The sequence below is a fragment of the Oncorhynchus kisutch genome, linkage group LG15 (assembly GCF_002021735.2).
Source record: "Oncorhynchus kisutch isolate 150728-3 linkage group LG15, Okis_V2, whole genome shotgun sequence".
In the NCBI taxonomy this organism is placed as follows: domain Eukaryota; kingdom Metazoa; phylum Chordata; class Actinopteri; order Salmoniformes; family Salmonidae; genus Oncorhynchus; species Oncorhynchus kisutch.
Window position 1 is genome coordinate 45,935,081 of NC_034188.2, and position 23,486 is coordinate 45,958,566.

The 23,486-nt window shown below is 42.0% G+C and overlaps 1 protein-coding gene across 10 annotated transcripts; it reads right to left on the reverse strand.

Moving 5' to 3' along the window:
• Positions 1–411: 411 nt before the first annotated feature.
• Positions 412–23,390, reverse strand: LOC109906290 (protein MB21D2). Of its 10 annotated transcripts, XM_020503921.2 has the most exons (7): positions 22,605–22,709; positions 15,720–15,765; positions 15,555–15,572; positions 15,409–15,450; positions 14,912–15,199; positions 14,653–14,756; positions 412–3,153 (listed from the first exon to the last, which is right to left on the reverse strand). In XM_020503921.2, the coding sequence occupies exons 6-7, from the start codon at positions 14,687–14,689 to the stop codon at positions 1,889–1,891; spliced, it is 1,302 nt and encodes a 433-aa protein (XP_020359510.1). In that variant the 5' UTR covers positions 14,690–14,756; positions 14,912–15,199; positions 15,409–15,450; positions 15,555–15,572; positions 15,720–15,765; positions 22,605–22,709; the 3' UTR covers positions 412–1,888. The 10 variants fall into 10 exon arrangements, 8 of the variants coding, with proteins under 8 accessions (XP_020359510.1, XP_020359507.1, XP_031646203.1 ...); XM_020503918.2 differs by lacking the exon at positions 14,912–15,199 and having other exon boundaries at positions 15,720–15,817; positions 22,605–22,718; XM_031790343.1 differs by having other exon boundaries at positions 15,555–15,817; positions 22,605–22,718.
• Between the last annotated feature and the right edge of the window lie 96 nt (positions 23,391–23,486).

Genomic DNA, 23,486 nt, shown 5'->3' on the forward strand with positions numbered 1-23,486 from the left:
TTTCATTAAAGGTGTATAAAGATAACCACTCTGCATTTTGGTCCTCCTCTCCTTCCCAGGAAGAATCCAGTTACAGCTGCAGGGACTTGCTTCCATTCAGCGAGAAGAGCATTAGTAAGGTTGTGCGATTACAAACTTAACAATTGGCACTATGCATTCGGCAGGTAGCGTTCTCCTGGCATCTGGTAAACCCAGACTGCCAGATGGTGAAACGTGATTCATCACGCCAAAGAATTCGTTTCCATTGCTCCAGAGTCCAATGGCGGTGAGCTTTACACCACTCCAGCCGACGCTTGGCATTGCGCATAGTGATCTTAGGCTTGCGATGCACATCATTAATGTGCATCAGACAAGTGACTTAAATGTTATACAACATTGTTTGTCAATTATTTTCCAGCAGTTTCTCTTTAGGGTTGTTAAATGTTTTATTACATTTTAGCTTGTTTATAGTGTTACCATTTACACAGCTCTGATTATTCACACAATTTGATTTGATGTGGTCATTGTAGGCCGAATGCGGGACTCGCTCTCCCTCTCATACAGTATGGTCACGTTTCAGGCCAACTACATTGCATCAACCCGTGGTCGATCGATTTGTACAGTCAGGCATCAGATTGCATATCATATGATGTGATATGACATGTGATATGACAGCTCTTCAGGCATTGTGAGATTTGGCAGGCATCTGTAATGTAGTCAGCCCGGGAAACGCGGCCATTATGCCTTTGGAAAAGTAGAGGCACAGAACACATTCTTCAGGCCACTGCAGTGATTGGTCTGAATTAATGATAAAGCAGTGTGTTAGATCCCTGCCAATGGTGAGGTTGCACGGTTGGTCCATTCTGATTGGTCCATGACAGGTTTGACTCAACAGGATTCGTGTGTAGAACGTAGCTACGCACATGTACAATTAAAATTCATAATTGTGTTTTAACTTAATTTGTTTTAACCAGTTAATCATAAAACATCTTCATAAGGTCAGCAGCAAATATGGAAAATAAGACTTGCAGTAAAATGTTTGAGTTCCATATAACAAAGACAAACAAAATGACAATGTCCCAGAGTTCTAGAATATCACAAATATGTATTAAATACACAATTTCACTGATCAGGAGTGTGTATGATGAGTGTTAGCACATTTATGTATGGTGTGGTGTGTGTTTGTTTACTAATTGCACTTGAGGATGAAGATGTGTATCACATGGCCGGTCAGATATCTGCAGTTTTTTGGCATATTCGGGATACGTCTGGAACTGTTCACTATACACATAGGGCATGGACATGACTACAGAGAACGTTAAGTTAGAAATAACTTGTCATTGTGTACAGCTTATGGGAATAACAGCTCTAAACATACTCTAAACCAGTAGGTATAAATTCAGAGCATTTAGCCCAGTGGAGAAAAAAAAGACCATTGAAATTGCCTTCCTAAAAGATAAGCAACATTTCAGACTTCACTTAATAGCACTTCCAACATGATAACTGTGTGCCTCTACATTCTGTGCAAAATAAGATCAAAGTCCACACACACATATCCACTTAACTCTATGTACAGTTATGGCGTTAGTACCATCAGTTCCCCTACAGGGACTAAGACATTCCTTAACCATCCGAGGCAAGACGCAGTACCTCTTCTTCCACCTGTTTCATGTAGTCCTGTAAAGGCCTTCTAAAGGTGACAGGGTTAGGGTTGGTGGGGTGTGGGGACAGGTGTCAGGGACAGAGAAACAAAATGGGAAGACACTATTGGACAAAAGCACCTCACAACGCTCTGTGGCGACCGTTACTTGGGAAACCGACTAATTTGATGACTCGACCAATCTAGTCAAAAGGGGAGAAGAATTGGTGCCGTGGGAGGGGGAAAGTAGTATTTTTCTATTTTGAAGTCTCAGAAGAACTTGTCGTCGATGCGGAAGTGCGGCCGCGTCACATCGTCGGGGTTGATGAACACCGAGATGGACTTGCCGGGGTTCTCCATCACCAACTGCTGCAGCTTCTTAGCCAATCGGTCATCTGGCTGGTGCTCGCCGCCCGCGTCCGACTGTGGCGACGGCAGGTTTAAGGCGCTGCCGCGCCAATGCAGATCCAGGGTCAGCCGGTTGGCCGCCTTGGCATGCTCGATAGTGGTGCGCAGGTGCTCGGCCGGGTCGGAGCGCACCGAGCTGAGCTTGCGGGCGTGGAGCATGGCCGTCTCATCCGAAAGGTGTTCCAGCATGTTGCACTGCGGGATGAAGTAGTTGGGGCACATCTTGTTGACCAGGCAGTTCTGCAGGTCGTCGATGAGGCCTAGCAGGAAGTGGGCTGAGAAGTCTTCCTGGGACAGGTAGGTGGCGGGGAGCCGATCGCAGGCCCACAGCATCATGCTGCGCAGGTGGTAGGGGCTGATGGCCTTGGGCCTTGACAGCAGCTTGATAATGATGGCCTTGCACGCCTGGTAGGCCTGCATCAGGCTGGCCGAGATGCACTTCTTGAGCTGCACTTCGCTGCGGGCGAACGACAGGCGCCACTCATTCTCCTTACGGCCCTTGTGGGAGCAGGTAGGCACCAGGTAGAAGCCGCTGATCACCTCCTCCTCTGTGATCTTGCCGTCCCAGAAGTGGTTCTCCATCAGCCAGCTCTGGGCCACCGCCGGCCATCCCTTGAAGGAGACCACAGGCAAGATGTCATAGAGCAAGCGGCTGCTGCCCACGCCCAGGATGACGGAGATGATGGTGCCGTTCCGCTCCACCTTCTCCACGCGGGGCATGCCGCGCTGGGGCTTCTTCTGGATCTCCACCAGGACCACACTGATGGACTCGTAGAACCAGTCAGCCACCAGCGTGGGTGAGAAAAAGTAGTTGGTGGCGCCGTTGATGTGGTCTACCATGGTGCAGCAGTCCTTCCACTTGTTGATGGTGCCCTCGTCGAAGAGGCGCAGGCTCAGCCACGAGTGGCACAGGGCTGAGTGGCGCATGTCCAAAGTCACCGGCTGGTTGCGGTCGTGCAACTTGAGCGCCGGCACGAGGAGGGTAAAGTCCATGTCATAGTCGGTGCCGCGGGCGTAGACGCTCAGCTCGTCTAGGTCCATGTCGACCACACCCTCTCGCACGCCACCTGACAGCAGTAGGTACTCGTTGGCCACAGGGAGCTTCTGGTCCAGTTTCTGCACCATACCTGATGGGAGAAGGATAAAGGGGGATTATTAGTGGCCTGTGTGGTCCAGCGGTTGGAGCTGGCATATGGGTTCGAATCTGGCCTACTGCCTTTTGACTCAACCTCCTACATTTCCTTACCTGTCCTTTCTGTTCAATAAAAATCTATTTAAAAAATAAATATGGGTGAATAGGATGAATAGACAGCATATATATATCCTATGATTATGTTTCGGCAGTGCAAATGCTCTGTAATAAGGTAGCCTATGTCATTCCTGGCTCTGTGAGTGTGTTATTGTGGCAATACACACTGAAGGCTACACTTGCGGTAGAGGAAATCTCTAACCACAGATCTAGGATCAGATTACCTGACCCCCAATACTAACCTTAACATTCATGTGGGTGGGAAAATGTCTGATCCTGTATCAGTGTTGTTTAAATGCAAGTTAACCGATTACCAGTAGACCAGAGGGGTATACTACAAAGCAGGATGAGTTAGCCAGCTAACCTTGATAAACAACTAGAAATAATTACATTTTATGGTTCATTAAGAAAGCTGAACTTGGAAATGTCGAGTAAATTTTCCATGCTTTGCTCTGCTCTGCTTTGCATTGCTCTGCCTTGCATGCTACCTCAGGGAGTGACGCCCCTTACCCGCACAACACCCGGTTAGGGCCCCCACCCAGGGTTATGGGAAAATTTAGAGTAGACTGGGCTTTCAAACCCTGACGTCCAGCCAGTCTAGGAGATGGACAACTCCAATTACAAAGCTGCTGACCAGGCAGATACAGGAGTCCCATCTCCCAAACAGCTGGAAAGGCGGATGAAGATGGCATCTGATAACTGCCGAAATTGGATAGGAGCGTCTCCAAAATGACTAAAATGTAAAATATATATATATCCCTCTGGATACTAGTGTTGTACCACATCTCTCTACTAGGGGGCAGTGCAAGCCAATTTCCACCTAATCCCCCCAGGCTGCAAGTTCGGACACAATTCACATCCCCACCAGGGTGCCTGTCACAGTCAAACCACCATGCTACCCAGTGGGGGATAACATACAGATCCAGACACTAGGCTATATTGATCTTTACACTAGTATTTCTATGCATATACATTTCAGGGGTTGGAAGCTAAATTATTTTCCAATCGTTAGGTTCTGAACTGAACTTTCAAAAAAAAAAATCCATTCCGGTGTTCCGACCAGAAAATAAAGTTCTGAACCGGTTCACATAGTTCCTTTTCATACATTGTTTACCTGTGAAATCAACATTGTTTTAACATTTAGCTCATTAATTTACTCCCCTAATTAGTGCAGATTGAGCAGCTTGCTGTGGAACAGGTAAGATAGTTGCCATTCAAAAATGTAAACAGCTAAGTGCAGTCGCGTAACACGGCTGAAATTTCACGGGTGGGGAGAGAGCGAGAGAGAGGGGTGGACATGGAGGGGGCTTGGCTTGAATCATGGCATGATGTGAATTGTAATGTGTTCAGAATATTGCTAACAAAATAACTTCACCAAATTACAGAATAAAATTAAATCTATGTCACATGCTCCGAATACAACATGAAATGCTTAACCAACAATGCAGTTAAGAAAAATAAAGAGTTAAGAAAATATTTACTAAATAAACTAAAGTTTAAAACAATAGAAGAACAATAAAATAACAATAACAAGGCTATATACAGGGGGTACCGGTACTGAGTCAATGTGCAGGGGTACAGGTTAGTCAAGGTAATCCAGGTAATATGTACATGTAGCTAGAGGTAAAGTGACTATGCATAGATAATAAACAGCGATTAGCAGCAATGTAAAAAAATGGGGGGTCAATGCAAATAGCCTGGGTAGCCATTCAATTAGCTGTTTAGTAGTATTATGGCTTGAGGGTAGAAGCTGTTAAGCCTTTGGGCCCTAGACTTGGTGCTCCGGTGCCGCTTGCCGTGCTGTAGCAGAGAGAACAGTCTACGCTTAGGGTGGCTTGAGTCTTTGGCAATTTTTAGGGCCTTCCCCTGATGTAGAGGTCCTGGATAGCAGGAAGCTTGGCCCCGGTGATGTACTGGGCCGTACGCACTACCCTCTGTAGTGCCTTGCGGTCGGAGGCCAAGAATTTGCCATACCAGACGGTGACGCAACCAGTGCCACCATGCTCTTGATGGTGCAGCTATAGAACTTTTTGAGGATCCGAGGACCCATGCCAAATATTTTCAGTTTCTTGAGGGGGAAAAGGTGTTGTCATGCCGTCTTAATGACTGTCTTGGTGTGTTTGGACCATGATAGTTTGTTGGTGATGTGGACACCAGGGAACTTGAAGGTCTCAACCCGCTCCACTTCAGCCACGTCGATGAGAATGGGGGGGGGGTCATCGGCTCTCTTTTTCCTGTAGTCCATAATCATCTCCTACTGTATGTCTTGATGATGTTGAGGGAAAGGTACTAGACATTAGGAATATTTTTGGAACTAAAGATTAAACGGTTCTCAAGATTTGAAAATAACGGTTCTGTACCGGAACACTAGAGACCACTTTCGTTCCCGATTTTGGTTCCGTTCCTCTAAAAATTAGAGTTTCTGTTCCCTGAACCGGTTCCAACCCGATACATTTACATTACATAATATTAACACAGGCCAAAGAAATCTCCCCTGTCAAAGGCATCCTGCCATTCCATAACATTTCAGATGTAAAAAAAACTTGGCATTAGCTTGTGCAGTTTGCTCTTGGGTTCTGTGTGCACTGCACTGAACTGAGCTGGCCTAGCATGCTCCATAAGCATTGGCTGAGTTTATCTATGTGGACTGCAGTGCTCTGCCTCGTTTGTTTTTCCTCTTCACTGATTCCAGGAAGTGTCTGTTCCCTCTCAGCAGCCATAACCCCCGACATAAGAGACGGGCCCGAGTGGCTCGGCGCTGTGGTCTACTGTCACTGTTTGTTTGAGACACTGAGCGCAAGAAGCTTAAGTGTGTAGGCCTACAGCGCAAGTGTGTGTGTAGTGTGGGCTTGTATTACTATCCTTGTGGGTACCGGAAATCTCCAAAAGTCCCCACAAGGATAGTAAAACGAGAAAATTCTCCCCTTGTGTAGACGTTTCCCAGATCTCTGCGAGGACAATGGCTATTTTAGGCTCAGGGGTTAGGGTTACAGTTAGGGTTAAGATTACAATTAGGGTTCGAGTTAAGGGTTAGGGAAAATAGGATTTTGAATGGAAATCAATTTTAGATCCCCACAAGGATAGTAAACATATGCTGTGTGTGTGACTCTGCGTATGACTGTGTGTGTGTGTCAGACTGTGTGCGTCTGTCTTCTACTCCTTTTGTATCTTCTGCTCAAATGATCTGAGTGATTTTTCATGGTATGCATTTTTCTAACACTGCTGCTGAACCAGTACACCACCACAACAGTTAGCCTAATATGCCAGTCAAATCAAAGTTATTCAAGTTAGTAAAGTGGTATTCAAACTTTTTCAGCAGGGACACTATTTTCAACAAATAACTTTCAATTCATTGCATTTTCATGAAACCAATACATACATTTACTTGTATTTACTCAATTTGTTTAAATATATATAATAAAACTTAGAATCATTTTGGCGACCCCACTCGTTAGTGGGCAAGTTTAGGTGGTAAGGCTAAAGCAACCGATTCTAGACAAAAGCCGAGGCGTGAAGTCATGGGAATTGCAACTGTGACAGCCGAAAGTTTAACACTAACGTTTTCCAACAACAAGGGTCAGATCAACATGGCAGTGTTGGTATTGATTATAAAGATGTTTCTTTATTTCTAAATGATAAAAATACCAGTCAAATGTTTGTACACACCTACTCATTCAAGGGTTTTTCTTTATTTGTATTCTTTTCTACATTAATAGTGAAGACATCAAAACTATGAAATAACATATATGGAATAATTTAGTAACCAAAAAAGTGTGTAATATGAGATTGTTCAAAGTAGCCACCCTTTTCCTTGATGACAGCTTTGCACATTCTTGGAATTCTCTCAAACAGCTTCATGGGGTTGTCACCTGGAATTTATTTCAATTAACAGGTGTGCCTTGTTAAAAGTTAATTTGTGGAATTTCTTTCCTTCTTAATGCGTTTGAGCCAATCCATTTTGTTGTGACGAGGTAGGGGTGGTATACAGAAGATAGCCCTATTTGGTAAAAGACCAAGTCCATATTATGGTAAGAACAGCTCAAATAAGCAAAGAGAAATGACAGTGCATAATTACTTTAAAACATGAAGGTCAGTCAATCCGGAAAATGTCAAGTTTCTTCAAGTGCAGTCGCAAAAACCATCAAGCGCTATGATGAAACTGGCTCTCATGAGGACCGCCACAGGAAAGGAAGACCCAGAGTTACCTCTGTTGCAGAGGATAAGTAAGAGTTAACTGCACCTCAGATTGCAGTCCAAATAAATGCTTCACAGAGTTCAAATAACAGACACACCTCAAAATCAACTGTTCAGAGGAGACAGCGTGAATTAGGCCTTCATGGTTCGAATTGCTGCAAAGAAAAAAGGACGAGATCTCTCTTTTGGTTCCAACCACCGTGTCTTTGTGAGGCACCAAGTAGGTGAATGGATTTTTATAAAAAAGTTGTATTAATATTTAACTTAAATATATATTAATATTATATAAATATTTAATTTTAAATATTTAGTCATATTTAACTTTTATTTAACTAGGCAAATCAGTTAAGAACAAATTTCTTTATTTAACTATTTACAATGACAGCCTACCCAACCAAACACTAACGACGCGGGGCCAATTGTGCGCCGCCCTATGGGACTCCCAATTACGGCCGGTTGTGATACAGCCTGGAATCTAATCAGGGTCTGTAGTGATGCCTCTAGCACTGAGTTGCGCCACTGGTGATGATCTCTACATGCATGGTTCCCACTGTGAAGCAGGAGGTGGTTGAATCTGTTGAATCTGACAATTGATCTTGATGGTTGAACAGTCGTCTCAAATAAAACTGTGAAGGACCTCTGTGTTACTCTGGACCCTTATCTCTCTTTTGATAAACATATCAAGACTGTTTCAAGGACAGCTTTTTTCCATCTACGTAACATTGCAAAAATTTGACATTTTCTGTCCAAAAATGATGCAGAAAAATGTATCCATGCTTTTGTCACTTCTAGATTAAGCTATTGCAATGCTCTACTTTCTGGCTACCTGGATAAAGCACTAAATAAACTTCAGTTAGTGCTAAATACGGCTGCTAGAATCCTGACTAGAACCAAACAATTGAATCATATTACTCCAGTGCTAGCCTCTCTACACTGGCTTCCTGTTAAGGCAAGGACTGATTTCAAGGTTTTACTGCTAACCTACAAAGCATTACATGGGCTTGCTCCTACCTATCTTTCCGATTTGGTCCTGCCGTACATACCTACACGTACGCTACGGTCATAAGACGCAGGCCTCCTAATTGTCCCTAGAATTTCTAAGCAAACAGCTGGAGGCAGGGCTTTCTCCTATAGAGCTCCATTTTTATGGAATGGTCTGCCTACCCATGTGAGAGACGCAGACTCGGTCTCAACCTTTAAGTCTTTACTGAAGACTCATCTCTTCAGTGGGTCATATGATTGAGTGTAGTCTGGCCCAGGAGTGTGAAGGTGAACGGAAAGGCACTGGAGCAACGAACCGCCCTTGCTGTCTCTGCCTGGCCGGTTCCCCTCTCTCCACTAGGATTCTCTGCCTCTAACCCTATTACAGGGGCTGAGTCACTGGTGCTCTTCCATGCCGTCCCTGGGAGGGGTGCGTCACTTGAGTGGGTTGAGTCACTGACGTGGTCTCCCTGTCTGGGTTGGCACCCCCCCCCCTTGGGTTGTGCTGTGGCGGAGATCTTTGTGGGCTATACTCGGCCTTGTCTCAGGATGGTAAGTTGGTGGTTGAAGATATCCCTCTAGTGGGGTGGGGGTTGTGCTTTGGCAAAGTGGGTGGGGTTATATCCTGCCTGTTTGGCCCTGTCCGGGGGTATCATCGGATGGGGCCACAGTGTCTCCTGACCCCTCCTGTCTCAGCCTCCAGTATTTATGCTGCAGTAGTTTGTGTCGGGGGGCTAGGGTTAGTCTGTTATATCTGGAGTATTTCTCCTGTCTTACCGGTGTCCTGTGTGAATTTAAGTATGCTCTAATTCTCTCTTTCTCTCTCTCGGAGGACCTGAGCCCTAGGACCACGCCTCAGGACTACCTGGCATGATGACTCCTTGCTGTCCCCAGTCCACCTGGCCGTGCTGCAGCTCCAGTTTCAACAGTTCTGCCTGCGGCTATGGAACCCTGACCTGTTCACCGGACGTGCTACCTGTCCCAGACCTGCTGTTTTCAACTCTCTAGAGACAGCTGGAGCGGGAGAGATACTCTTAATGATCGGCTATGAAAAGCTAACTGACATTTACTCCTGAGGTGCTGAACCACCCTCGACAACCACTGTGATTATTATTATTTGACCATGCTGGTCATTTATGAACATTTGAACATCTTGGCCATGTTCTGTTATAATCTTCACCCGGCACAGCCAGAAGAGGACTGGCCACCCCTCATAGCCTGGTTCCTCCCTAGGTTTCTTCCTAGGTTTCGGCCTTTCTAGGGAGTTTTTCCTAGCCACCGTGTTTCTACATCTGCATTGCTTGCTGTTTGGGGTTTTAGGCTGGGTTTCTGTACAGCACTTTGGGATATCAGCTGATGTAAGAAGAACTTTGATTTGGTGTGATGGTGCTTTGCTGGTGACACTGTCAGTGATTTATTTGGAATTCAAGGCACACTTAATTGTTGCGACTCTAGGGGCAGTATTTTCATTTTTGGAAAAAAAACGTTCCCGTTTTAAACAGGATTTTTTTGTCAGGACAAGTTGCTAGAATATGCATATAATTGACAGCTTAGGATAGAAAACACTCTAACGTTTCCAAAACTGTAAAGATATTGTCTGTGAGTATAACAGAACTGATGTTGCTGGCGAAAGCCTGAGAAGAATCCAATCCAGAAGTGCCCCATATTTTGAAAGCGCTGCGTTCCAATGAGTCCCTATTGAGCTGTGAATGTGCTATCAACCAGCTTACGCTTTCTACGTATTCCCCAAGGTGTCTACAGCATTGTAGTTTTACACATTCATGTTGAAGAATAGCCGTAGGCGGCAACATTGCGTAAGTGGTCACCTGATGGCTCCCAGGGTGACTCTCACGTAAAATACAGAGGTAGCCATTACTCCAATCGGTCCTACTGAAAAACTAATTGTCCCGACGCATATATTATCGAATAGATATTTGAAAAACACCTTGAGGATTGATTATAAACAACATTTTCCATGTTTCTGTCGATATTATGGCGCTAATTTGGAATATTTTTCGCAGTTTTCGTGACTGCAATTTCCAGGCGATTAAACGGAGCTATTTCGCCTATAAAAATTATATTTTTGGAAAAAAGGAACATTGGCTATCTAACTGGGAGTCTCGTGAGTGAAAACATCCGAAGCTCAACAAAGGTAAACGATTTAATTTGTTTGCTTTTCTGATTTCCGTGACCAAGTTACCTGCTGCTAGCTGGACAAAATGCTATGCTAGGCTATCGATAAACTTACACAAATGCTTGTCTAGCTTTGGCTGTAAAGCATATTTTGAAAATCTGAGATGACAGGGTGATTAACAAAAGGCTAAGCTGTGTCTCAATATATTTCATTTGTGATATTTCATGAATAGGAATATTTTCTAAGGATATTTATGTCCGTTCATTTCATTTGTTTTTCATCATTTCATCATTTGTTTTTTAACAGTACATTGACCCAACACACCTCCAGGCCGTGTAAGGGCTATTTGACCAAGGAGAGTGATGGAATGCTGCACCAGATGACCTGGTCTCCACAATCACCCGACCTCAACCCAATTGAGATGGTTTGGGATGAGTCAGACCGTAAAGTGAAGGAAAAGCAGCCAATAAGTGCTCAGCATAATGACTCCTTCAAGACTGCTGGAAAAGCATTCCTCATGAAGATTGAGAGAATGCCAAGAGTGAGCAAAGCTGTCATCAAGGCAAAGGGTGGCTACTTTGAAAAATCTCAAATGTAAAATACATTTTGATTTAACACTTTTTGTTTCTACATGATTCCATATGTGTTATTTCATAGTTCCGATTTCTTCACATGTTTTCTACAATGTAGAAAATAGTAAAATACAGAAAAACCCTTGAATGAGTAGGTGTGTCCAAACTTTTGACTGGTACTGTTAATGTGCGTAATTATTGAGACTCAAAAATCTCATTAAATTGTATAGCCACTGATATTTATCATTCCTGGAAAAGTTACTTCCTGTTTCAGTCATGTTTTTGGTCACGTCCGTGTGAGTCAAACAAAAACACCCTAATGATTGGTTGACAATAGAGCCCCCCACAATGTAGGTGATGGCTGCAAGATTAACTTTGAAGAGCAACTGCAGAATCATGATCACATGATTTTTGTAAAGATCATGCAGTCAACATGTAGGAGCTAGTCGTACAATTTGAATCCCCATAATGCAACACACTTTGAAAGAATGTGACCAACGACTTAACAAAAGTGATCCGCTTGAACGCGCCCACTGATCTGACACACAGGGCTTGTTCTACATTGAAGCAGGATATAGCCCTTAACCATGGTATATTGGCCATATACCACAAACCCCAGAGGTGCCTTATTGCTATTAGAAACTAACCAACGTAATTACAGTAGTAAAAATACATATTTTGTATACGCTATACAAAGGCTGTCAGCCAAATCAGCATTCAGGGCTTGAACCACCCAGTCAATAAATAAAGAAATGTAAACGCACATTGGGAGTTTTTTTATGTTTAATAAGATTGGTGTGATGGGGTAGATTGTCATCAAGGACCTTAGAGCAGAGAAGGCGATCTGGATCGTAGTGGTCCTCTTGAAGACTAATGAGACATGTCAGACCTAGAGAGTGAAGAGAATCAGTGGATTACAAATGTATCAAATCAAAGTTTATTTGTCATGTGCGCCGAATACAACAGGTGTAGACCTTACAGTGAAATGCTTACTTACAGGCTCTAACCAATAGTGCAAAAAAGGTTAGGTGAACAATAGGTACGTAAAGAAATAAAACAGTAAAAAGACAGGCTATATACAGTAGTGAGGCTATTAAAGAAGCGAGGCTACATACAGTCGCTGTGGGGACGATGTCCTCGATGCACTTATTGATGAAAGCCAGTGACTGATGTGGTGTACTCCTCAATGCCATCAGAAGAATCCCGGAACATGTTCTAGTCTGTGATAGCAAAACAGTCCTGTAGTTTAGCATCTACTTCATCTGATCACTTTTTATAGACCGAGTCACTGGTGCTTCCTGCTTTATATTTTGCTTGTAAGCAGGAATCAGGAGGATAGAGTTGTGGTCGGATTTACCAAATGGGTGGCGAGGGAGAGCTCTATGTGTGGAGTACAGGTGATCTAAAATATTTTTCCCCTCTGGTTGCACATTTAACATGTTGATGGAAATTTGGTAGAACTGATTTAAGTTTCCTGCATTAAAGTCTCCAGCCTCTAGGAGCGCCGCCTCTGGGTGAGTGGTTTCCTGTTTGCTTATTTCCTTATACAGCTGACTGAGTGCGGTCTTAGTGCCAGCATCTGTCTGTGGTGGTAAATAAACAGCCACGAAAAGTATAGCTGAAAACTCTCTAGGCAAGTAGTGTGGCCTGCAATTTATCACAATATACTCTACTTCAGGCGAGCAAAATCTAGAGACTTCCTTAGATTTCGTGCACCAGCTGTTGTTTACAAATATGCACAGACCCCCCCCCCCCCCGTCTTACCGGAGTGTGCTGTTCCATCCTGCCGGTGCAGCGTATGTCCCGCTAGCAGAATATCAATGTCGTCATTCAGCCACGATTCCATGAAACATAGGATATTACAGTTTTTGATGTCCCGTTGGTAGGATATTCGGGATCATACCTTGTCTAATTTATTGTCCAATGATTGCACGTTGGAGAGTAGTATTGACGGTAACGGCAGCTTTCCAAGTCGTCTTCTCCGGGTCCTAACCAGGCATCCGGCTCTTTGTCCTCTGTACCTGCGCCGCTTCCTCTTGCAAATAACGGAGAGGTCGGTCCTGTGGGGTGTTTGGAGAATGTCTTGTCCATCATCTTTGTTGTAGAAAAAATCTTTGTCTATTCCGAGGTGAGTGATCGCTGTCCTAATATACAGAAGTTATTTTTTGCCGTAAGATACGGTTGCAGAAACATTAAATACAAAATAAGTTACAAATAACGTGAAAAAAAACAACACATAATAGCACAATTGGTTGGGCGCCCGTAAAACTGCTGCCATTTCCTGAAGAAACTTTGTGGACTCAGCTGGCTAATAGTATTTCCATGGTACTATAATAAGCGATAAGGCACGGGGGGGGGGGGGGGGGGGGTGTGGTATATGGCCAATATACTACGGCTAAGGGATATTCTTACGCACGACGCATTGCAGAGTGCCTGGACACAGCCCTTAGCCGTGATATATTGGCCATATACCACAAACCCCCGAGGTGCCTTATTGCTATTATTAACTGGTCATACCTGTGGTATATGGTCTGATATACCACGGCTGTCAGCCAATCAGCATTCAGGGAAGCCGCTGCTGTCTCAGGTAACCCCTACTATTATTACATCTCAAAGCCCCCAGCAATCAGTCATAGATAAGCAACAAGTAGGGCGGATTGGAGTCAATTTTGACAATTTAATTTTTCATTGCTATGCAGCCTTTGGCTTTGAATAATAGGTTGGCAGGTAATGATCCGGCTTTTGACACTCCAGGTGATTTCAAATCCTGAAAAGGCTTGAAATTCATGCACCTAAATGTTTGCAGCCTTTTGCCAAAAATGGACTATATCAAGATCTGGAATTCCGAGGCAGATCCAGATATTCTTATTTTATCAGAAACATGGTTATCTGAGAAAATTGTGGAATCTGAGGTTACCATTAATGGTTTTAAAGATTTCATGGCTGATTGAATTGGCAAAGGTGGTGGTGTCGCTATCTATACAAAAAGTATCCTTTCTGTGTCTCTTTTAAAGGCTACATTCAGTCCTAAACCATTTTAATTTCTAGCTTAAAGTCTTCTACTAGGTTCTAATTCTAAAGTTAACTGTTCTAGGAATCTACCGCCCTCCCTGAATGTTTGTTTTACAGAATTTGGCAGTACATCCAACAGGGAAATAAAAAACGCAGATCACGTGTAATCACGCTAGCCCAGGACCTCCACATTCAACTTCTTTACCTGCGGGATCTTCTGAGTATTTATGTCTGTAATAAAGCCCTTGTGAGGAAAAACTCATTCACCCATGGCTGAGCACCTGACCAGTCATGTGAAATCCAGAGATTTGGGCCTAATGAATTTATTTAAATTGACTGATTTCCTTATGTGAACTGTAACTCAGTAAAATTTTGAAATTGTTGCACTTTGCGTTTATATTTTTGTTCAGTATAGTTGAAGAGGTTTGTTGCAGTTATAGCTTAGAGACGTCTTCAAAAAAGAGCAATATGCTCATATACATACTTTGCGCCGTTCTCCACCATGGCAGTCCAGGACACATTTTAGGACTGGCCCGATGGCCCGTAACACATCAACTTCCTGAGTTTTCAGGCTTTTCATGACACTTGCTGTAAGCATAAAAAGAGAAGAAAATAAATCAAGATTGGCATAACGTGGACATGCAGAACACAACAGAAGAGGAACACAGTAAAACATATTTAACAGTCAGAATCTACTAAAAATGTATCCTTGTCAAATGTCTCAAATGCTCACAATTACTTACCAAGTACAATGGAGCACAAACAAGTGAAAGCAAAGGCATGTTTGCTTCTCTGTCCCTTCATATTGAAGTGGGACATTAATTCATTGTTCATCAATCCGAAACACTAAGAAAGACGATACCAAAAGTAGACAGTAGTTGTTTTTTAAAACTCATCTCTAAATGGTGAAGTTATGCTTAATTGAATACATGTTGTAATATTCAAACAACTTTTTATAAAACACACTGCTTCATAATCCTGAGGACATTATCCCAGACAGAAGATCCCCCAATTGAGGACAGCTTGGCAGTCTTAAAAAAAAAAAAAAAGGTCAATGCAAAAATGTAAGTATGTGTAAAGACAGTAAAGACACAATAAAACATTCTCTTTTTTAAAAGTTGTCTGTCATATCATTCCTGCAACAAATATCGTTAGAAATGGGTGTAATTGGCAAATCTCTTCCTCTTCTCGGCAACTGAGAAAGGGAGGGGAGAAAGGGGAGAAACTTTACATGACTCACCAAGGGAGGTCTGTGTGGAATCAGGACACAAGGGTTTCGCCACTGAAAAAAAAGGAGAATTAAAATGGGATTTTAAATCAAATTGATTTGCTTTACTTAAACTTAAATGATTAGGAAGCAATGCTATTTCAAGTGGATCTACTTACACTAAGATCAGCCGAGACCTGATGCAAAGAGAAAACTTTAATGATCATCAGCATAGCTAGTACAAACCAAGCTCTTACCAATGTGGTTAGTAGGAATCAATACACATTAAAGATCAGAATATCAAAGAAGGGAAAAAAATAAAACATCTTGCACACAGAACTTACTGTCAATGACTATGGACTTAAGGGGTGGTTCTGATCTCTTCTTTTCCTGGGACGTGGCAGAATAGGTCATTGGTAACTAAGTGGGTGGCCAAGGACTGCTGTAGAGGTCATGCATTAGGTTATTGACATGTTTCAGGAACCATAAAGATTGCGACAAATCATGAGTAACCATTAAGTTCATTAACCTAGCTACTACAGAAGACCTAAGGTCTTCACTAAGTTAGACTTAGCCTAGCAAGTACATTGACCATGTTTCCCCTCAGCAATCTGGTAGTCAGGCAGACAGACGGGAGAGAGAGAGCCTGTTTTGCTGTCTATTTACATTTCTTAGTCAGCAAGCTGGATAACTGCTGTACTCCTTCCCTTTGTTCCCCTCCTCCATCCAAACTTGAAGATTACTGAACATTTTTTTTTTAAATCTAGAGGGGGGGGGGGGGGGTCAGGATAGGCAAAATGCATCATATTGTCAAATACAAGGATCCCTGATGAATCAACAAAAACTTCACATCCATATTTCAAGTATTAGGTTAGCTAAAAAGTTCTCACACACAATCAATGTTTGCTATATTTGTATTCAACCATCTCTCACACACCAAGGAAGCATGACGACGTTGACAATGTGTTCTAAAGTTATTGTGATCATCATCGCTCTCTGTCCATCTCTCACACAGACAGAACACACACACATTTACTGTCATTAAACAGATATCAAAATGTCAAGACGTTAGTTAGCTAGCTACAACAGGTTAAAACAAAGTCAAACTTACCACGTCCATGGAGGATTAGCTAGAGAGCTAGCTAAAAAATATCCAGCTAACGCTAGCTTGCTAGAAACACTTTCCTTGACATTATTCTCCCCAACAAACCGCCGCTCTACTTACAAAAGTAAAACGTTTTTTTGTGTACATTTCGAGAAACAGTCATTGTCTTCCAGCTGTGTTGACACTTGAGCAAGCAGGCTGCGAGGCGCACAGACATGCATTGCTGCGAGGAAGGCACAGATTCCAATCCAAATTTGAGTTGGACCAGATATGCCTACCTCTTCATTTAGCTACTGAAATTAAAATAACAATGTGTGCAGTAATTTGAATTGCTCAAAAGCTTTAAAGGAAAACATAGATTGCACCTGAATTTGACCCTGAAAATAACATTTTTTTTTTTTTTTTACTAGTTATTGATGGAAATAAATAGATTACAAATAGGGGTTTATAAATATTGGTGGATTGTATTAGGATATTGAAATACAAATATATAGGCCTACGTGTATTTTGTTGAATTCTGAAAACAAATTTAGTTTCAAAAAATCGAAATTGCATTCAGTGGAACAGAAGAAAATGCACAGCAAAATAAACAAATGATTACCATTAGAAGCCACACAGCAAGCCACCAGATATTCTTCATTTAAAAAACATCATGTAATTGAACTGCATTTTAACAACAGTGCATTTTTGTAAGGATATCCTGTATTATTGTGCATGTTTATCTTACATGCTGGTAGCCTAGAACAAATGCTTTGGAAGTGAATGTGCACTTTTCAATTCGGTGGACTGCAACTACAAAAAGCATTGCCATAGCCTGTAGTAAAATCAAAAGCATTTAAAGCATCAGAGATCCTATAAATTAGGGACCATCTCTGATTGGGCCACAGAGACTGTCACAAAATATTGCTTGCTAATGACCTAGCCAATTCGATGGAGGTGAAATAAAAAATATATTTGTATTTATTTATTGGTGTTCCATCACCTGCAGGATAAAAATCTAAAATGACCCAACTCCTGAATACATTAATCGTGCCAGATAAGCTGAAGTGGACTCGACCCGAGTACCATTAGCCTCAGCCTAGAGTAATATGATTATGCTGGACTCGGAAGAGCTCGGCCCGCATGAAGCCCCGAGTCTGAGTCCTGAGTCTCAAACGGAATAGTCCCAGCGTGTTAACGGAATAGTCCCAGTGTGTTGACGGAGTACATGAGACCCTAACCTGCTTTGGTGCTCTCTCCCAGCTGTTGTTTGCCAACTGTGCTAAACTGAATCATGGAAACCCTGCTGGAAAAATAACATTACCACCATTTGTAGAATTGTAATGGTTCTAGTGTCTTATATCCAATGGGTGCGTGGCCCACAAACCCAACTGTCATACTTGAGTAAAAGTATAGATACCTTATTATAAAGTGACTCAAGAAAAAGTTAGTCACCCAGTAAAATACTACTTGAGTAAAAGTCTAAAAGTATTTTGTGCTAAATATATTTATTAAGAATCAAATGTAAAAATATAAATCATTTTAAATTTCTTATATTAAGCAAATCAGATGGCACCATTTTCTTGTTTTTAAAATGTACAGTTTTCCAGGGGTACACTCCAACACTAAGACATCATTTACAAACGATGTATGTGTTTAGTGAGTCTGCCAGATAAGAGGCAGTAGAGATGACCACGTGTTCTCTTGATAAGTGTGTGAATTTGACCATTTTCCTGTGCTGCTAAGCATTCAACATGTAAAGAGTACTTGTGGGTGTCATGGAAAATGTATGGAGTAAAAAGTACATTATTTTCTTTTAGGAATGTAGTAAAGTCAAGATACCGCAAAAAACGACTTAGTACTTTAAAGTATTTTTACTAAGTACTTTTATAACACTATGTACATGTTTATATAGATTGGTGTTAATTGAATAGCATTTGGATAACTGGTCAGTAGTTCAATCAGATTTCAACCAAAATAATACGTATTTTTCATGATGTTATGAAAAATACATCTTAATCTGGTTGCTATATGGTTATAAAACCTCCCAAACAGAAAAAGATGTCTATCACGCCATATGCCCTCGAGCATACAGTTTGCAGGCAGTGCAGCCCTATGAATGATTTAAGACTAAATCCATTCTTAATTATATTGATCAATGTATCTAGGACTGGACAATGATGGGTCAGATAAATAGATAAAGGATCAGCCTCTTGATTTGATCTACACTGATACATTTGTAAAACAGCAGCACACTTGCTTTCATTATTGCATCCATTCAAATCAAAGTTTATTTGTCACGTGCGCCAAATACAACAGTGAAATGCTTACTTACAGGCTCTAACCAACAGTGCAATTTTTAAGTTAAAAAATACAAAACAATAGCTAAGTAAAGAAATAAAAACAACAGTAAAAAAATAGTGAAAAATAACAGTAGCGAGGCTATATATATTAGCAAGGCTATAACAGTAGCAAGGCTATATACAGGCACCGGTTAGTCGGGCTGATTGAGGTAGTATGTACATGTAGGTATGGTTAAAGTGACTATGCATACATGATAAACAGAGAGTAGCAGTAGCATAAAGAGGGGTTGAGGGGAAGGGGCACACAATGCAAATAGTCCGGGTAGCCATTAAATTACCATTCACCGCTGAAATTAGGCTAACCAGGTGCAGCCCTCCCATTAGGCAAGATTAGGCAGCCGCGGTGAACTTGGGGCGGAATTTTGACAATTGGCTGCTGCCCTCCGGTGCCCCTGATCGGCTACTACACCGCCGGCGGTGCCCCAGTCCCAGTCCTAGCGTTGCTCCAGTTCATAGCGTTGCTGCAGTTCCCATCCCCATCCCATTCCCACTTCTCCCAAAGTTAATTCCCATTATCCTTGGTAGCTATGGTGATGTGTGTGTTTATATGGGATTATCCAATTGTGAAACATACATAAAAATGTATCTTCCAATGAAATTAAATGATGGTATTGTTTTATATTGTGTGTGACGAAGACAATTAGTGATTAAGGCAGTAGCCTAACCTAGCCTGTTAACGATATAATTCTAGATAAAAGTAAGCTATAGAGATTGGAAACAATTTGCTACCATGTCTCAGACGAACACTATCAGGAAGCGAATATAAAAAAATAAAAAAATAAAAAAGAGAGAAAAGAAGCGCTCTCGAAAACAAAGAAATTCACTGCTGAAATATATCAGCGTGCAGCAATTTCCATCAGCCGGTGTCCGATCAACGCACTTCCACCGATGATGACAGCCGTCTGGCTGGACAGGGGAGAAGCTCCAGGTGGTATCCGATTTTAAGTACCTTGGCATCATACTTGATTCCAACCTCTCTTTTAAAAAGCATGTGAAAAAGGTCATTCAAATAACCAAATTCAACCTAGCTAATTTCCGATTTATACGAAATTGTTTGACTACAGAGGTAGCAAAACTGTACTTCAAATCTATGATACTCCCCCACTTAACATACTGCTTGACTAGTTGGGCCCAAGCTTGCTGTACAACATTAAAACCTATTCAGTCTGTCTACAAACAGGCTCTCAAAGTGCTTGATAGGAAGCCCAATAGCCATCATCATTGTCACATCCTTAGAAAGCATGAGCTCTTGAGTTGGGAAAATCTTGTGCAATACACCGTATTCAATACACCGTATTCATGTCTTGTATTCAAGATCCTCAATGGCCTGGCTCCCCCTCCACTCAATATTTTTGTTAAACAGAAAACCCAGACATATGGCAGCAGATCCACAAGGTCTGCCATGAGAGGTGACTGTATAGTTCCTCTAAGGAAAAGCACCTTTAGTAAATCTGCATTCTCTGTGAGAGCTTCCCATGTCTGGAATACACTGCCATCAGACACACATAACTGCACCACATATCACACTTTCACAAAATGCTTGAAGACATGGCTAAAGGTCAATCAGATTTGTGAACATGGTCCCTAGCTGTGTGTTGCCGCTCTCCATGTTGTCTGTTGTCTGTAGCTTGTGAGGTGTGGAAATACTTTGTTGCTTTTATGAATCTTGTCTTGCTGCTTTTTGTTTTATGTTGCTCTGTCTGTATGCTACATCTTGCTTGTCCTATGTTGCTATGTCTTGCTTGTTCTATGTTGCTATTGTCTATATTGTAATTGTTTTTAATAACCTGCCCAGGGACTGCGGTTGAAAATTAGCCGGCTGGCTAAAACTTTTACTGAAACGTTGATTAATGTGCACTGTCCCTGTAAAAATACAAATAAACTCAAACAAGAACAGGTGGTCGCACCAGTCCTTGCCACACCTCCAAACAATGCCAGTGAAGACCCTACTATCTTGGACCCAGACTTAGATTCACCGCTCCCCATCCCAGATGACAGTGGCTCCCAGACAAAAAACATAAAAGATCCCGGTGAATAGTTCTTTACGGGATTTATTAGTGCAGGCTGGGCCACATCAGGATAAGGAGGGGAATTTCCTAAGAGATGAGGGTCAATGAAAGTTCAGTGTCCCACTACAATAGGAGGATGGCGAACGGGGAGAGAGCGGAGACTATGTCTCAAACTCATCCGAAACGCCTGCGCTCTGCTATAAATCAAGAGACTCAATGGACTCGCCACCATATCAATTGAACATGAGTTGTCTTACAACATCTCTTTAGCTTACTTTTAATCTCCAACAAGCAGTGCATGCTTTTGCTGCCAGGAAGGCCAGGCTAGTCAACCTGTCTTTGAATAAAAGGTAAGCGTTAATCATCCACTCGCATTAAATTTGTAAGATTACTCAATTATCTATCACCTGTTCACTTTGTATTTTTATTTATTTAAATAGACAACATTCTAATCTTTCTCTCTCCCTGTCGGTCTCTCTCAGATAATTTGATTTCAGGACCATGGACAGCTACCGAGAGAAAACATCTCTGACTGTATGCAGCACCACAGCAGAGGAAAGAGGCCACTCTAGGCGGAGACTAAATAAATAAATGCTGAAACTGATGTTGGACAATCAAACTCGATATGTAAACAAACTAAATTCGTTGAGGCTGGGTCATTGACATAAAGCTTATTTTACACTGCTCCAGCGAAACGAGGCCCGCCATGCACTTATGAAAGCACTTGTTTCTAAAGCTCAAATGATCTTACTATTTTTTTTACAGTTCTACAGGAATATTAAAATATATGTTAAATATGTTATATAAAAGTGTTATTTATATTGTAATTATAACAATTATGGGATCTTGCCATGTGTGACAACAGCTGGTATATTATTAATAAGAAACGTGGTTTCATACTATAGTGTAGGCAGTTGGCTGCATAGTGATAGCAACATTGTAACTCTCCTATGCAGGGGTTAAAGTAAAATTCACTTCTGCCTGGTAAGGGACCTCCTATATGTGCACCAACATTTTCTATGGGCATAATCATTCCTATTTCAAAAAATAAGTGGTAATCATACCTGCTTGATAGACACAGTTATGCCATCCATAGATGTCAGTATAGCCAAATACTCCAACACTATCTCATGCACTGATTAAATGTATCCGTGTCTGGGAAGGGCTTGGTGTTTGGTTAAACCCAGGGCTTGAATTGAGTGGGGGTTCCACATACCCTTTGTTAAAGAAAAGGGCAAAAATAATATCTATTGTTTGCATTATATTTTGAAATAAATACATGAAAACGTATCCAAATGATATCAAGCATTTTTATCAATGCTTAACTCGGTGATGCCTTATGGTAGAAACAAGCTCTAAAATGCCCACTACGCATATGGGGATATATTGATTCCTCTCTATGACATTCTGACGCTGAGCTGCAGCCTATAATATTCGAGGAGATAAAAAAAGAACTTTACTATTCTGTCCCTATTAATTGAGCTTTTCTCTTTCTGAAAAGAGAAGGTGTTTGTTTAAACCCAGGGAGCTTTAAGGGAAGCACTTATATTGTTGGGTTATACAACGGAAGGGTAGCCAGCAGTTGAAGCTTACATTTTTCTGCATCACCTGTCTGGGTGGAAAGGTAACTTTTGAAAGTGCAGATCGTCTAGGGCAGTAGTTGTTATTGAGCATTGTCATAAATAGTTTGCATAATAAAACAATGTTGAGCCTCGTTGTAGGTTCAAATTACAGCTAAACAGACGTGATCCCCCCCCACCGACAATCTCTTACCGAGCATGGAGAAAATGAAATCTTTGGCGGTGTGGATCTCGAGCGCTCGCTGGTCGTGATATTCTCGCTGATCGTGTTTACTAAATTCCTGAATCAATCGGTTCAAATCCTCGATTCTGGCCCCGGACCTGAAATCGAGCTCGAGGTAGCTTGGGATGATCTTGTTGTTATTGGTCGTGGAGCTGGGAGTCGCAGTGGGGCTGTTTCCCAAGCTATTTACGGACCCAGCCCGGCTGGTTAGGGCAGGGGCCGCCATGTTTGCAAGAAAAAAACAGCACTGTGAACGTAAGCGTCCCAAGGCCCCACAATGGCTGCCTCGGCTTCAGTTCAGAACATCAGCCGCTGCTTGCACCAAACAAATCGGAGGTCCTTCAAAATTGTATGCGGGGTGTGCAAAGTGCTCTCATCAGCGTTATTGTTGGGGATGGTATGTCGAATAGTAGACAAAGTATTTGTCATAGCTAGTGTGAGAGTGATAAAATCAGAAGTCAAGTCGCCGCTGAATCACCTCTTCTAGGGCGACGAAGTAATTGCTCGAGCGCATTTTATGTAGCAGATACGTTGCCCGGCCTATCATAGAAGAAAGAGCTGTTTGGAATATGAGATATTTTCACTATTTAAACACTTCAAATAAAAACAGTTATCACTGTAACATTTACTTTCAAAATATTAGATATTAGAAAAAAATGTTTAAAATGGTCAGAATATTTTGGGGAAAAATGACAACATGAAATGATATTCTAGTGAAACACACTGTACTATGCTGCCATGTCCCTGTTTTCCACTAGTTGTCCCTGTCAGTTCTGTGGTGGTCATAGAAGGGATCCAGCGTTTCGTCAAATGTAACTTTAAGTAGCAGGTTTGGATAATTCGCGTAGCACG